Genomic DNA, 17427 nt, shown 5'->3' with positions numbered 1-17427 from the left:
TAGCCCCATAGTTATTAAGTGAAAAAAGTCAGAACATAAATCGAGGCACTCGGATTCCAAGTCTTATGCTCTATTCCTGGATGTGGGAAATGCACTCAAGGTACGAATCTAACCGAGCGATGGTACAGAGCTTTGTGGAGATACGGTGTCTACAAGGAGCGACAAAGGGCAAGGCAGCGAGATGAATAAATTAATAAATAAATAAACACATAAAAGAATACAACCTTGCTTTGGGAAAATAAAAATGCCAATTTGTTAACCAGTCCATAAATGTGGGTTACATTTTAAAAAGAAGTCAGATGAAGTCAGTAATGTAAAAACAACAACGACAAAAAGCAAGCTATACAATAAAAAATTACCTGAAAAATACTGAGGTTTTAGGAACAGGACCTACCTTGCAGGTAGACAGAAACCACTTGGACCCTAAGGGCCTTAAAGTAACCTTTGTTGTATCTCTGTTGGAAACTCACCAGATATTTTTTTCTAGAAGGGATGTCTAGTCACAGCTTAAGAAATCAGTGCTTCCTCTGGTTTTATGGAAGCTGGGCTCCTTTTAGATGGGATCTTCTAAAAATTTTTTAAATGTTTATTTATTTTTGAGACTGGGGCAGTAGAAGGGGCAGAGAGAGAGGGAGGGAGACAGAATCCGAATCAGGCTTCAGGCTCTGAGCTGTTGGCAGAGCCCGATGCAGGGCTCAAACTCACGAACTGAGAGATCATGACCTGAGCTGAAGTTGGCACTTAACTGACTGAGCCACGCAGGCACCCCAAGATGGGATCTGCTAGACAGCATCTATTAATTCTGCTCCCCTAGAGAGAAGGATTCAAGGTGAGTTGAACCCTATTTCTAGGACCCTTGCCTCTTGCATAATGTTAAGAACTTTTTTTACTATTTTGTTTGAATGGCTTCTAAGTTTTGTATACCCTTGAATGCACAGGGCAGCATTATCACCATCTGCTCTAGAGGAACACTCTAGGATATAACAGGATAAGAGTAAGATTCTTGAGTAGTGAGAACCAGAGAATAACAACAGATTTAAAGGTGAGGAAATTCATCACAATCTCAGACCCCACCCTTAACCTGACACTTTCTTCTTGAGTTTAAGTTTGTCATTAGCAACCTCCCACTATCCATTTTACTCAAGTGCTTTCTGTTTTTTGTTTCTTGGTAGGGGGGACAGATAGAGGGGAATGTGGATTTTTAAAATTGCTTTTAATTTTAGTTCATTTGAAACTCATACAGCAATAACATATGTTTGAATAATAAATACTTGAATGCTGATATATTTTTTATTTCAAGCCAAAGTGAATAAAATCTGCAAGGAGCCACACAAAATTCCACTTATAAGCATAAGAAATCATAGATGAGGGACACAGAGTTTCAAATTATCCATCCTCTTTCACGAATGACATGTCTGAAAATCTAACACGTAGCTCCCACCTCTAATGGACTATCATGTTCCTACTTAGTTTCTTGTCTCTGTCAGGCTGATGCATGGGTTCAGCCCCTAGGTCATCAATGAAGACTTGGCACCTATCACTGAAATTTATGATAGTTTGAAAGACTGCACCTGATTAATGGCACAGTCATACTCTGTATTTTTCATAGCTGCCCTCATTCAAAGTCACTGCTGGCGGCATGCTGAAATTGTGGGAGAAGGGTTTTTCCCCCACCTAAAAACTAGAACACTTCCTTGTTTTTCACATACTCTACAAGACATCTAGAATTCCAAGCAATTTTGGTCTTTTTTCCTGGAAGACACTCAAAATGAAGATGAAATCTGGCTAGCAGCGCCCTTCATCACCTGAATTAAGAGACTCTATGAGCGCCTGGGTGGCTTAGTTGGTTGAGCATCAGACTCTTGATTTTAGCTCAGGTTATAATCCCAAGGTCGTGGGCTTGAGCCCCATGTGGGACTCTGTGATGAGCATGGAACCTAATTAAGATTCTTTTTCTCCCCCTCTGCTCCTTCCCCGCTTGTGCATCCATGCTCCTTTAAAAAAAAAAAAAAAAAAAAAAAAAAAAAAGGATCTAAAAAGAAAGATCAACTTACCCCATAGTACAGGCCAAAATAGGGTGAGATCTCCGGTTTGAAAACACTGATGAGGGACAGGATCTCATCTTTGTAGCCCCAGAGCAGTTCGTCCACGGTGTGTGTCACAAAGAGCGTCTGCTGATAGGCCTTCAGCAGGGCCTCGATGAGCTCCCGGAGGAAGCGGAGCTGGGCCCATTCCATGGCAGTCTGAGAAACACAGGCAAGTTCAGATGGCAGAGCTCCCACCCCATTCTCCTATGGCCCCTTCAGCAAAAAGGGCTGGAAACTTAAAAGTAAATGTTAAGACTGAAGAGCTGCAAAGTCAGCCAGAGAGCTCCTCCTTGGCTACACGTGCACAAATGAGACTCTGCAGTTATTGTTCCTTTCTCAGTATTATATTTTGTAAGTGTGAGTGTAGCGTTCCCACTTGCAAGCTCTCCAATTCTCCCTGCACTGCAGATGCAACGAGAAAAATGCTTGTGAATACACTGGCATCTTTGGCCACAAGGGGGCGCCACTTCCCCTCTGATGGGAGCCAGAGATTACCCTCCCCCCTCCCCCGCAAGTAGGCAGCAGGGCAGGGCCAAACATAGGATCTAATACTTTTTTCTCCATCCTGAGTCCACCATGACTGTCCAGCTGCACATGTTGTTGTCACCCTGTAGTTAGAGTGGGAGCCTCAGAGGGGTTGCTGTGGGTGAAGAGGAGAGTTTCCAGGGTCTCATGTGTTTTTCTTGGATAGGATTGTCATAACACAGACAGTGGAATCCCGCTAGGCTGTGAGCAGCCCAGTCTCTGCTATTTGGGAAGGGTGGGGGGATATCAGTATATATTTTGAGAATTTAAAAATCAAAGATGGAAATCTAAACTAAGAAGTGTATGCAAATTCTGTTGCTAGATTTTCTGAGCCAAAACAAGGGGCAAATAAATCTTTAAAAAATTATTGGCTATCCACTCCCTTCCCTCCCCGTCCCCCAAATCCTAGAGACATGTTTATTTGAACAAGAGCTGATCCCCAAGACACAGCAAGAAACTGGGAGGGAAAATCCTAAAATTCACATTTTGTCACCATTTGAAAAAAATCTTGCTTGAGAAACCTCAGAATAAAATGTCTCAGATGAACTTTCAGGAAGGAAACTGTAAAAAGTATACTTATATTTTTACATCTGTATATTTTTAACATAACTTAGTAACTCCTAAATGTAAAACCCATAACAGCTTTAACTTGGCTTTTTCCTTTCTCTTACAAGCCACAATAATGATACTAAAAATGCCTACTTACCACTGCAGGAATATTTAACGTTCTAATTAAGTCAATTTTAGGATCTCCAACAGATTGATTTCGTTCAAAAACATAGGCCTTGTTGTTAACAGCAGATATTGTTGTTCCATTATCTCCAAATTGAATATCTGCTTTGCTTCGAAGTTCCCTAAAAGAAAGAAACGCATTCTGTTTGAAAATAGGCACCACTTTAAAAAGCAAGAGGCCCCTGGGTGGCTCAGTTGATTGAGCATCCAATCTTGATTTCGGCTCAGGTCATGATCTCACGGTTCATGGGACTGAGCGCCGCATTGGGCTCTGCCCTGACAGTGATGTTGGGATTCTCCCTCTCCCTCTCTCTTTGCCCCAGCCCTACTTGCTCTCTCAAAATAAATAAACATAAAAAAAAAAAAAAAGCGCAATACTTTACCTTTCTTTTAGCATGGACGTTATTTTCAATAAGACATTCCACTATAATCATTTTCTAGAGAGCTTACAGATACTGATCCCTTAACAACTAGAGATTAAAGCTGGCATGTAGGAAGGAAATAAGTCCTGGGATACAGTCCTCTCAACACACTGGCCTTTTCATTCTTTCCCCCTACAATTTGGGAAATGGTCAAGCGTCACCATGACCAGGGAATCAAGGCCATTGAACTCTCTCTGGAGTGACAGTTTGCTCCCAAAATATTTTCAAATTTTTCAATTCATAGATCAGTTTGAATTTCAATTTCTTTTCCAAAGCCTTTTTATTCCTAGCTTGAATTCAGTTCAAAATTCATTTGACAAAATAAGTGCCCAAGACTTAGTACATTACAGGAGTTCACTCCTGTTTTTGGTATGCAGTTCAGTCTGGTTCAGGTTCATGCCCCCAGGTGAGGTATTAGAAAGCTCACAGAAAGGGCCTGGAGCCAGGGCATCACTAGGGTAAGGAGGGTGTGAGGCACTTGCCTTGTGTACAGAATGAAAGAGGTGCCAGAACACTCAGTACTGAAGGTAAATCATATTGCAATGCATTTTGAAAAATCAAAATTAATGCAAAAACATCCACGATGAACAAACCGTCAAACTTCTAAATAAAAACAGGACCTGATACTTTGTTCATCCAATGGTTTATGCTAGTCCTGGCCCCGCCTGGTTCATAGTAGATGTTCACAAAATTCCTGTGTCTATTGTTTCTCTCCCTCTGCTGCTTACCTTTTCTTCTTCCTGTTCTATTTAGGACTAGGCTGTCTGACCCAGTAGCCATGTGTCTGCTAAGCCGTAGAACTGTGGCTTATCGAAACTAAGATGTGTTGTAAGGGTAAAATACACATCAGATTTCAAAAACAGCACAAAAAAAAGGAGTGTAAAATAATCTCCTTAATTTTTTGATATTGATTACCTGTTTTTAAATGATGCTATTTTATTTATTTTTATTTTTTTAAGTTTACTTCTTTAATTTTGAGAGAGAGAGACAGAGACAGAGCATTGGGAGGGGCAAAGAGAGAGGGAGAGAGAGAGCTCCAAGCAGGCTCTATGCTGTCAGGGCAGAGCCTGACGTGGGGCTCAATCTCAGGAACCGTGAGATCTTGACCTGAGCCAGGATGAAGAGCCAGATGCTTAACTGACTGAGCCACCCAGGTGCCCCTAAATAATAGTACTTTAATACAATGGGTAAAATAAAAAATACTCAGATTAATTACACCTGTTTCTTTTTCGTTTTTTTTTTTTTTTTTTTTTTTTTTTTTTTGATGTGGCTACTGGAAAAAAATCTTAATTATATATGTGATTCACATTGTATTTCTATGGGACAGGGCTAATCTATAAGAGTTTATAATTCTGACAAAGGTACAAAAGCTACCCACCACCTCCCCCAAGGCCTTTCCTGACCACAACCGGCCTTTTCTGAACACTGGTGGAGCTGGCTGTCTGTACCAGGTCTTTGTAAACTGCTTAGTGACATCATTTAGATTACGAAGGAATTCTCTTGATGCTTCAGGTACTCCAAGCAAGCTAATGAAACTTGTATCCCTCACTTTCCAGAATTTAAAATAAAAATAGACAAGTAAATAACAAGCAAACATATACACATATATGCATCAAAACAGATATCTTTGCTCTTCATCATTAAGCACGAAGCTATGCGCAATAGATAAATATCTGACCCTGCGTAGCTCCTCAAAGGGTTTAACCACATGATTTCATCGGATTCCATTCAGTCCTTACAGCAAGCCCGTGGTACAGACAGAGAAAGTATTTTGGCTCCACTTTTAGAGATGTGGAAACAAAGGGCACAGATGGGCATCAGAAGAGTCAGAATTTGAAGCTAAGTTCTAAATCACACACAGTGCTCTTCCACTGTATCACATGGCCTCCCTCAACAGGTGCTTCATAAATGTCTACAGAATGAAACCTGCAGACTCTGGTTGTCTGACACTCATGCATTTCCTTTTCTTCTGCTCAGAGCCCCGTTTTCCTTCCTCTCCTGCACTGGGTGGTGGTGTGGGACCCAAGCTGGACCAGTTCCATTCCCTAGGCCTCTGATCCTGAGCACAAAGCCTTAAGATGTGAAACACATCTGGGGCGCCTAGAGGGCTCAGTTGGTTAAGCATCCAACTCTTGGTTTCGGCTCAGGTCATGATCTCACAGTTTTGTGGGTTTGAGCCCCACATTGGACTCTGTGCTGGCAGTGGGGGGGGGGCAGTCCCTCAAAATAAATAAACTTAAAAAAAAAGATGCAAAACACAGTAGAAAGATGGCTTCCTCTTGCTGTGGTGCACACATGATGAGCCATGCACTCCTGTGATGTGGACCTTTAAAGCTGTCCTGTCTTCCCAGCTGCTCCTTGGAATCTGTAACCCACTTTATAGCCTTCAAATAAATCTCCTTTCATTTAAATTAGCCAGAGATAGCTTGTCTGGCTTGTAACCAAAGACCTTTATATAGAAATCACAACCCAGTTCTTTGACAGAGATTCAGATAAACTAGCCCAGGACTCCCCAGCAAGTGTGGGAACCAGGTGTGGAATCCTGGTCACTTGAATCCACGTCCAAGGTTCTCCTTGACTCTACACGTAAGTTAACGCAAAGTGACTTGTTAGAGCTGGAGGAGGACATTTCAAGGCAAACCCCTGCCTGCACCAAGGTTTCTGCCTGAAGAGAGGGGCACCCCTCCCCACTGGCGAGTCCCAGAGCCTCCCTGTAGTGAGGGTGAAGGGAACAGCCTTTTCTAGGCATAGCTCTTGGTATTTGCGGCCCAGGACCCCGCGGTGGCCTCGCTGACCACTAAGGAACTAGAAATAGAAAAAGTGTCCCCAGGGTGAAAAGCAACTTGCCCTCAAACTTGCCCTCAAAGAAAGCTAGGCCAAGGAGCCAAGAGCTGGGACCCAACCCAGGTGCAGAAGCCCAGGAATCAACTTTGCCAAGCTTTCTGACTAATGATGAAAACTGATAACCTTGCTAAAGGCTTTTAACGTTTTTTTCACTGAACCCAGATGTCATGAACTAGAGGCCTGAATAATTCCAAGCCTGCTTCACTTACATTGGCTTGTGTTTACTGACTCTGGAGATGACTTTTTAAGTGTTTTCTTTATCGTTTAGCCCATAAGAACCTAGTGTTTTAAAAGGAAATCGATCGTGGAGGCTCCAATCACTTGAAGCACTATAACTTGACTTGTTTTCTCAATAAATTTCAAAAGTTCAAAGCAAGGATTACCAAACTATAAAAATACTTCATTCCCTTGGCAGGCGCCAAGGGGCCACGTCAGGTCACTCACAGCTAGCCACATGACTTCCCACAGCCACCAGTCGCCCTGAGGCATGACTGACATATGGCCTGTGTTCTAACTGAAGGAACACGGTGCCACTGGCTATCAGAAGTGGTCTCCTGCTCTGCAGAGGCCAAGGAAAGGGATGGTGGGGGTGCCTCCCTGTCAAAATAGCAACTGATGGAGGAAACCCAAAATGTTTCCCCTCCCAAGCCCCCTGTCTTCTGGCAACCACAAGGAGGCCACAGTGCGAGGAGAGGGGTTTTAATAATAATAATACAAACAAGTCTGGTTACCCAAGTCTCCCCCACAGCTCATCAACGATAGTCATCTAGAAGCAGGGTGGTCTCCAGCTGAACAGCAGACTGAGAGCAAGAAGTGCTCGATTACTGCTCTACAGTGTCCAAGAAGACTGAAGAAACTTCCAGAAATAGAAACAAGGGTTAAAAAAAAAAATGGCAAAGCAAATCTTAGACCTAGACAATTAATTAAGGAACTGTACTTGAAAGTGCCTGATACGATCCGTGGTATTTAGTGGATCTAATAAATCTTATCAATGTTGAAGGCCCCAGGACATCACAGACTCATATGATGGCTTACTATTTTTTAATCATAGTGATGATGCTAGACATTAAGCAAAGGTTGAGTTATATGCCATGAACTATTTAATCAGGCAGGAAAATACAAGATTGAATTTAGAGGTATTTCATATAAAAACATTTTTTCATTAAAACAAAGTTCTTACTTTTTTCTTTCAGTTTGTTTATTTATTTGTTTTCGAGAGGAAGAGAGACAGAGAGAGTGAGCAAGGAAGGGGCAGAGAGAGGGAAAGACAGAATCCCAAGCAGGCTCCACACTGTCCATGCTGAGCCCGAATTCACAAACTGTGAGATCATGACCTGAGCTGAGATCAAGAGTCAGACACTTAAACAACTGAGCCACCCAGGCACCCCCAGAGTTCTTACTTTATAAAACAAAAAAGTTTTTAAACCCCTGAACGATTAAACATAATCTCACCAATCACAGAAGATAAATAATAGCCCAGGATAAGGAAACCAAAAGGAATACCTTCAATAAGCTGGAAAATTAACATCTATGCAGTATCTAATTTCTTGGGAGATGTCGTATAAACTAGATACATACAATACTGTCATATAATCCTTATCTTTCACCCATTGGGTTCTTCACTCATACACCGCTCTTTGTTGAGAATTACTGTCAGCAGTGACTGAGCACATCAGGTGAAGTATGGGTAAACAGCTGACTGCCAGGCTGTGCATTCAACCTTGGCTTCCTCAGTTACTAGCTCTGTGACTTAGAACTTACTGCTTCTGTGCCTCAGTTTCCTCATCTGTAAAATGGAGATAAAAACATGCCTTCCTTAAAAGGTTGTTGGGAGCATTAAATCCACATAAACTTGTAATCTGGTTAGAATACTGCCTGGTACATACTGAGTGCTTAGGAAGCATTAGTTACTAATACCAAGTTCAAGCGGGCTTACAAGAAGCTCTTGTGATGGAGAGATGTGAAGATCTGGTTTCTGTTTGCAAAGAAATCCACGGTACAGCATGGGAGGACAAGACTGCTGTTCCAACGTTACCTCCCATGTGGAAAGTGCTCTGAAGTGGACCCGAGGCTCTAGCCAGACACCCAAAGGAGGGAAGGAGGGCACCGGAAGGGGAGTCCTGAGGTTGTCATCATGCGGGAGCTGGTTCTGGAAGGGGGAGGCTTCCCCTAGGTGGGAGAGTGGGGGGAATTCCAAATAGAGGCAAAGACAGCGAGGGCAGGCAGCACAGCATGAATGCATTGGATGTGTTTCCTACATGGAGAAGTGAGCAAAACTGTGGTCATGCGGAAGAGGACACACTACAAGAGGAGATTTAGAAAGAGCGGCCTGCAGCTCTGGGCCAGCTGAGCTGAACAGCTGTGTCACGGGAGAAGTGAATCACAGAGTGGATGTGCCTACCAAGGAAGAAAGGGCAGCGGAGGGGAAGCTGCCCAAAGGAGGGGTGCCACCGGGGTTCAGGACCACTTGCCTCCAGATGTGCCACTTTGGCATGCTGATTATTTTGCCCTGAAAACAATCAAGGCCCAAATGACTCAGGAAGAAGCTTTGACCTTTCCCTGACTGCCTAAAAGAATTTAGATAGAGAACCTGCTCCTGGAAGAGAGCTATCACCACAGATTCACACTGGAATATGAACTAGACATGACAGGGAGAAATCTGGCAAGTCCTGTTAGATCAGAGTCCTCTATTTCCCATTGTTTCTGAGTGGCCCTGCAGACATTTGTTTACCAAAAATTTACTCTTTTTCATCTTCCTGCAAATTGTTTTCCTTCCTCTTGAAGTCCCAGACTCAAAACCGATTCTCCTTAGTTCTGAATGACATATATACCTCATTTTGCCTGGCTGTCTTTGGAATCTCATGCTTACATGCACCCTCGTAGGTACATAGTTAAATTTTACTCTCCTGATAATCTTTGTCTTGTGTCAATTTAATTCTTAGACCAGCTAGAAGAACCTCGAAGGGCAGAAGAATATTTTCCATCCCCAGCAGTACTGAGCAGCTCCTGTATTTAAGTTCCTGTTACCACTGCCCTGTCAACTAAGTGAAAGATTAAAAACCTAGAGCCAAAAGCAGAATTCTGAGAAAGAGCTGGAGGTGAGCAGGGAGAACACAGTCTGCATTTGTTGGGGGCTGTGCAGAAAACAACTTCACTTCTAAAGATGGAAATGGTCCCCCATCCTTGAAGTGTTACCCCAACCCACCTGGTTCGTGCAGGCCAGTCACCCAGGACTGCCATGTGCATTTAAAACTCACAAGGACCTGGACATCAAGGTAAGAAAGTGGGGAGCAGGAGGGATCATTTTCTATTTTTCTTACTTTCAAACAGTTCAAGGATTTTTTTTTTAAACTAATTTATCTAAAGCCACTTGTGTTTCTATCTTGGAAAAAACAAAAAGGTGATATCAGAGAAGAGCTTGAGTCAGGTTTAGAAAAAGAGATAAGTATTCTCTTATAATGAGACAATAACCCTGGCATTTCTGAGTTTTCTATCAGCTCTTTAATATTAAAAAAAATGTATATAGCTGGTCTTGAAGATGAGTAAAGAACCAAAGGGCTAATAAGACACAATTAGAAAGTTCAAACAAAGTTCCTACCTTTGCTAAATTGTAAGGAAGGAACTGATCAGATTCCTAAGAATTTAAATGTAAAACAAGAGAAGTACAAGAAAATAGACTTGAATATCAAACCTTTGAAGGGAACAGGACTTTTTAAGCTCAGAAATGATAGCAAAGTTCAGAAAATAGATTTGACTACACATAAATTTAAAAATTAAAAAGGCACACAGTAGAAAAACAGTTGCCACAAATGTGACGAAGAGTTAATATCATTATTAAAAGTGGCATGAACACACCGGAACCCAGATAGGCAGCAGACAAAAGATAAGAGCTAAGAGTGTGGAAATACAATTTGCTGGCAAACATGGGGAGAATAGTCAACCCATGTGGTAACCAAAAGATGAAATGAGAGCTCATCTACACATCCAAGACAAAGGAAATGGTTAAGTAAAGTGCTATAATATATTCCCTCTAGCTCCTGAAGATTACCATCATTAAAATGTTTTTGTGTAAAGACTGAACCCAACATGGTGAGTTAACAAATGCTTGACTGTTCTACTCTAAGGAAACCCTGTTAAATCAGATTGATTTAGGAGCTTGTTTTGCAGAAGTTGGCTCATTACCAATAAGAGTAGCTGAGATTGGAGGAAATGGGGAAGAATTCTTGTGGTTGGGCCAAAGGGATCAGGAATGAACGAAAGTAACCTCTGTGATGGCACACCCCAAGATCTCCCCTCCACACACTTACCATGCTTCCTCTGCCATTTAGTGAACATGTATCCCAATGAGGAGACACAATTCCTGAATGTGCACACATGCTCCAAAAGGAAGAAAGACACCTCCCTTCACCCTATTTCCAACTAGCATATTCTATTCAAGTATATACCCCATGACGTTCTGACCCCTTATCCTTAAATACATGCAACCACAACCCTTTGGGGAGGGGGATTTGAGACCTGCCCTCCCCTTGACTCTTCATTTGGATGCCTCTCCGATAAACCCTTTCCTTGCTGCACATTCCAAGTATCAGTGACTGGCTTTCCTGCATGTTGGGCATATGGACTTGGGTTGACTTACAAGACAAAGACATAATATGGGGAAATACCTATAAGGTAATATTAAGTGAGTAGAATGTACATATTATGTATATGTTGATGCATATCATACATAGGTATATAGAATTTGATAACCATGTAAAAGTAAAACTCACCCATGGAAAAATGGCTGAGAAGATACCCAGTAACATAGAAGCACTGGTTATCTCTGAGACAGTGAAAACATGGATGGTAGCAGTTTGTCTTTACTTCATTTTCAAGTTTATCTTTACTGCTTATATATGTTATTTTTATAATAATGTGAAACCAAATAAAGGTAACCTAATTTAAAATAAAGTCAGGAGTCCAGAAGAGGGAGCTCACACACCCTACCAAATTGCCCTCGGTAGCAGACGGAAACCAAAAATATTTCTTGTCCAGCAATGAGCTCGGTCAGTAAGAAAATACAAGTCAGCAATAAGAAACCATCATGACCCTGAACTCTCATTTTCCCTCCAACGGACGTCCTTTCAAAACAGCCCCTCCCAATTCTTACTTTTCTCTATAAAGTAACTTTCCTCTGTTTTGAACTCAAGACTTGCCTATGGTTTGCTATAGCTTGCATGTCCTGAACTGCAATTCCTCTGCTATTCCTGAATAAACCCATTTTATAACTGGTTGTTTTACTTTTAGGGTCAACAATATAAAATACAGATTATGCTTTTAAAGGTAATGCTGCATATGATATTGTATAGATTGATTATTTTATAATCCAGTACTACTTAATGGTCAAGGAATAACTAAAAACAAAACAACACTTATGAGATATTTATCCCTCATGTCTCTTCTTTTACTATTAAAGCAATAATATGAGCCTAAAAAAGAAATTAATCCAAACCACAAAACCAAGAAACTCAAATAGGAGATATTTAGCGGGATATTGTAAATTTAGCAAGTGTGTCTTAGAAATATGAAAGTTCATTGAAAGAGACTTTGGACAAGTTAATTTTTCTTTTTAATTTTCGATGTGTTCATTAGTAGGCAAAAAAGAAAAATAAACCTGACAAAATGAAAAGAATCTCAAAAAGGCTGCATAAGCCAATGAATATCATACACTGGATACACATTTTAGGCAAATATGTCGGTAAGCAACAGAACCATGAGGCAGATCAGCTCCTTGCTAACAGGTCTGTTTCAGGGCTGCTCAACCCACGCTTTATACCCATGTAGATAACGCACTACATTCCTTAAACCAGACTGACTGGTTTTTATCTACTTCGCAGAACTGGCATCATCTTTTTCCAAAAACATGAATATTCTCGAGTCACCCATAAGTGAACCTCTGGGGAAATGTGCCGCTGTGAACTGTATGTCAAATTACTCAGGGCCTCCACAGCTCAGTGTGGCCTTGCCCTCATCCTCTTCTGGGACATTTCCCACCACCAAGACCATTCCGCACTCACCTGCAGGACTGGAGGCCAGTGTGCCTTCCCCTTCCTTCCCCTTCCTGCCCCAGGCCCCTTCGCACACAATCAAGGCAGGTGACTCAGTTGGGAGGGAACCCATGGAACTATCAAGCACTGGGGCAGGAGTTACTGGAGTATTCTATCTTTCTTGTGTAAACAATAGCATAATTAAATCACAAGTGATAGAAAACAGATCCATTAGATGACTACAAAAGGCTCACTAGAAGAGCCGTAAGTGCTACTAAAAAGCCATGTTTTTCTGCAAACTCCAGTTTACGACCCACTCAACCCTGAGAAGGACGCCCAGCAGTTTGCATGGCACATGCGAGCATCTGTTCCTAAACCAAGCCATTCATTTCCAAGACCCTGTTCCTCTTTCTTGAACCTATCCTTGCCTCCTGGGCTTCCATGATTAAGTCCTGTGGTCCCAGCTGAGCTACCTGCATTCTGTGGATTTGAACAATTTCTCCTCTTGCATCCTAAGGATTTAAGCCATGGCTGAGGATGTTCCATTCCCTTGTTTCACAAATATTCACCAGGCACGGGGTTTTCTGAGATGAAAGACTTGGTTTCTGCCCCTCCTGGAGCTTTCAGTACATTGGGAAGAAAGACAAATATGTAACCAATTGTTAAAATGCATTTAGTCACTTTGTAACAGACACATATACCAGGGAGAACTCATCCATAGTCTCAGGAAGCAGCACTAAAGAGCTGAGAGAAATGGTAGGGAATTCATTCTTGACTGAGGGAACTGCACATAATGGCACAGCAGTGTGTCTGGGCACTTACAAACAACTGGAATATAGTTAGAACTGTGCTGTCCAATATGGTAGCCTCCAGCCACATGTGGCTGTTACACACTCAAAACGTGGCTAGTCCAAGATTAGATGTGCTACACATTACAAAGACTTAACATGGGGGGAAAGAAAAGAATATAAATGATCTCATTAATAATTCTGGATATTGATTACATGTTGAAATGACACTGTTTGGGATCGCATTGGGGTAAATGAAATATTAAAATTAATTTCACCCTTTTAAATTATGACTGCTAGAAAATTTTCTATTACCTATGTGGCCTATAGTAAATTTCTGCTGGACAGCTCTGGTTAGAGTATAAAATCGGAGGTTGAGAGTGCCCAAACATTAAGTTAAAATTTAAACACAACAAAGAAGCTAGACATATACAAGGAGCCAGATTCCTCAGGCCTGATACCTCATACAAGAAGAGTCACTAGGACCCTGACTGAGTAGGGAAGGGAAGGGAATGCCAGGCTTTCCTTTGGGAAATCACCTCGGCAGTGGAATGGAAGAGCAACCAGGGCAGGGAGAAAAACCAGAGGAAGGCAAACTCAGGGGCAAATATGAAACAATCAGTGAGTGACCAACCTGCCTTCCAAACTACTGGATCTGCTCTCAGGGTTCTTGATCTTCCCTGTGGCGGTCTGGTAAAGTCTATCGACCCTTTCTCAGATAAATGTTTTTACATACGGAGCACAAAATTCTCGGGATCACAAAGGAAACCAATTGCTGAAAATACAGGTATCATTTAAAAAATCTGTGATATGGTAACATACCATGCTTCTTTATTGATACTTTAAATAAGATGCAGCAGCAAGTCTAACAATTACTGTAATTTTGAAGTATTTATGAAAATGAACGGTATCTTGAGCAACAGCTATCATGAGATGCAACAATATCTGTGTTTCCATTCCTGATGAAGCCATGGGTACTGCTTATGCCACTGTGGTTTGTCACCTACATTTATACTCAAAGGAAATTCTAAATTTTAGTGAGGGGTTAGTGAAAATAAATTATAATTTTTTTCCTACCCAAGTCACAGACCACTTTGAATTCTATCCATGGACCCCTTAGGAATCTGTGGATCCTGGGTTACGAACCCCCCTATAAGATGTTCCTGAGCTTTTCTCACGAGTAATTCTTGGTCCCTCTAAAATGGGAACATGGGGGTGCCTGGGTGGTTCAGTGGGTTAAGCGTCCAACTCTTGGCTTCGGCTCAGGTCATGATCTCACAGTTCGTGAGTTCAAGCCCCTGACCAGGCTCTGCGCTGTGACAGCACAGAGCCTGCTTGGGATTCTCTCTCTCTCTCTCTCTCTCTCTCTCTCTCCCTCTCTCTCTCTGCCCCTCTTGCTCTCTCTCTCTCTCTCTCTCAAAATAAATAACCTTAAAAAAAATAAAATGGGAACATGGAGGGAGTATGGTAACAATCAGAGACTGTTTTACTTCTAGGATTTATTTGTCCCCATGACCACACTTACAACAGCATATTAAGCTAGCAGACACAAGGCCCAGAAGACATTTTAATGGAGTACTGGGTTTCTTTGGGTGCAGTGTGATGAGAATGCATGTCTTTTTCTCAGATGAGGATAATGAGCATAGGAACAGGTCCAGGAGACCCAGAGGGAAAATCGTTAGGATTTTCTTTAGTTCTCAGGTGAGTTCATTCTTACATGGAGGCAGTTTCCCCCGACCTGAAAAAAATTGGTGAAAAAATAAAAAAGCAAAAAGACAAATACTGAATGGTTCCATTCATATGAGGCATCTAAGGCAGTGAAATTCATAGAAACAAAGTTGAAAGGTGGTTCCTAGGGATTGGGACACAGAGGGAGGGGAGTTATTTAAAGGGTACAGAGTTCCAGTTTTGCAAGACGAAAAGTTCGAGAGATTTGTTGCACAACAGTGTAAAAATATACGCAACACTACTGAACTGCACACTTATGATGCATTTATATTATTTTCTTTTAATCACAATAAAAAATGGTGAAAATTGCAAAACGATAAAACAGATAAACAGGACACTCAGATCCTATCTCTAGTACAACTTCCAATTATCCCCAGGCAGGACAGCCTGAAACACGACCTGCTCTACCCAGTACACCGTTTCTTTAGGTATTAAACCCATACAAAAAAATTTTTAAAGTGAAGACCCAAGTATTTATTTAAGATTTCTCTTTAAAAATTTTACTTACTTAATTAATTAATTTATTTATTTAAAAGAGAGATAGAGCATGCACGTGTGAGAGGGGGAGAGGGGGAGAGGGGCAGAGGGAGAGGGAGAGGGAGACAGAGAAATTTAAGCACACTCCACACTCCGTGCAGAAACCAACTCAGGGCTTGATCTCATGACCATGAGATCACGACCGGAGCCCAAGTCAAGAGTCAGATGCTTAACCTATGGAACCACCCAGGTGCCCACCCTCCCTTTTTTTCTTAACTTAAAATTCCTTTATATGACAACAGAGTTCATCGTTACAAATCAGGATATTGATTTATACAGACTAAGACAATCTGCAAAGACTAATAATCATATCAAACACTTACTTAGCACTAATTATGTGCTAGGCATTAATCTAAGCACTTTAACAATACTGACTCATTGGCTCATTTAACCCTGATAACAATCCTGTGGTGGATGTCCTATTTTTATCTCCAGATGAGGAAACCGAGGTGCAAAACACTAGTAAGTAAGTGGCTGCTGTGAGTCAAAACAGGCATTCGACTCCAGAGCTAGACCATGAGCACCTGAGGCAGGGACCAAGATTTTTATCTCTGAATTCTTGCACAGGGAGTAGCACTGATTCATAATATAAATTAGTCAGCAACCATTTATTGAGCAATAGATTACAACAGAATTTTGAGGCATTTTTTTTTTTTTACCATTTAGCAGTTCTACACACAAAAAAAGATCTTGCTATCTGCTGCCTCTGTTATTTTAAAAATTTATTATTATTATTATTTTAGTAATTTCTACACCCAACATGCAGCTCTAACTCATAACCCCGAGATCAAGAGTCACATGCCCCACTTACTGAGCCAGCCAGGCACCCCCCTCTACTATTTTTTCTTAAATGTGGTAAGGAGAAACTTTGTTGGAAAGATTATTGAGGGGGGCGGGGACGTGGGGGAGAGGGGTATTGCAACAATAGGGAAAATGCTCTAACCCTAAGATCCCAGAGTACTTCCCCCTATGAACCTTCTAAAATATGATTAAAGTAGTTCTCCTACTTCCCCAGTGTTTGGAGCTCGTGGTTACTGCCAAAGACTCTAACCCACCCTGACAGTTGGTTATCTCATACCCAGGACCAGTGGGGAAAGGAATGAATAAGAGACAGAAAGGCCTGTCTACAGACCAACCACGAGTTCTAGAACCTGGTCTAAAATGGTACGTGGGGGAGGGAGACAGACAAAGGCCTTAAAAGTCATCAAAGAGAATCAAGGGACAACCTTAAAAGGGTTGGGGATAGGGAATAGCTCTTCATGGCTCAATAACCACTTTCTGCAAGCTCAGGAGGAAGCATCTGCATTTCTAAACCAACAGGCTGAGAGTGGCCCTAGTCCATAAAGTCACTCTCTACTGAGGTGTCATAGTCATGTGCCAAATATCAGCAACATTCAGACAAATTTAACCAAAACCTGCACTCCCCACCCAGCACACAGAGGAGGCTCGTGGGAAGAGATGTGGACCCAGGCCACAGTGGAGCCACTCCATATTTCTGGTTGGTATGGCAGGGATGTGGTCAGGACTCACCTGTAGGTATATGGCCCCACTTCTTCTAACCGGGGAGTCTCCCCTCTGAGGATCTCCTCTGGATTGGTGACATTGAAGAAATAGAACTGGGCATACACAGGCAGAGGGGGCTTCTTCCAGGAATCAAAGGTCTCGGAACCATTCCTTAATACAATATTCTGGGGAAGAAAACCAAAAGGAGATTGTGTGAGGCAGTTGGCTTTGAACA

The 17427-nt window shown here is 41.8% G+C and overlaps 1 protein-coding gene across 1 annotated transcript in view; it reads right to left on the bottom strand.

The window, feature by feature from the left end:
- Positions 1-17427, bottom strand: part of SCARB2 (scavenger receptor class B member 2) — a 76406-nt gene that overhangs the window by 36738 nt on the left and 22241 nt on the right. The window contains exons 2-4 of the mRNA XM_007074830.2: positions 17220-17377; positions 3319-3466; positions 2055-2243 (exon numbers count right to left, since the gene is read on the bottom strand). Of these exons, the coding sequence (XP_007074892.2) occupies positions 2055-2243; positions 3319-3466; positions 17220-17377 (495 nt within the window). The remainder of the gene's footprint in view (positions 1-2054; positions 2244-3318; positions 3467-17219; positions 17378-17427) is intronic.

This window comes from Panthera tigris, chromosome B1, assembly GCF_018350195.1.
Source record: "Panthera tigris isolate Pti1 chromosome B1, P.tigris_Pti1_mat1.1, whole genome shotgun sequence".
Classification (NCBI taxonomy): Eukaryota; Metazoa; Chordata; class Mammalia; order Carnivora; family Felidae; genus Panthera; species Panthera tigris.
The sequence above is the reverse complement of the archived record's forward strand: the minus strand, read 5'-3'. Positions and strand labels throughout refer to the sequence as shown.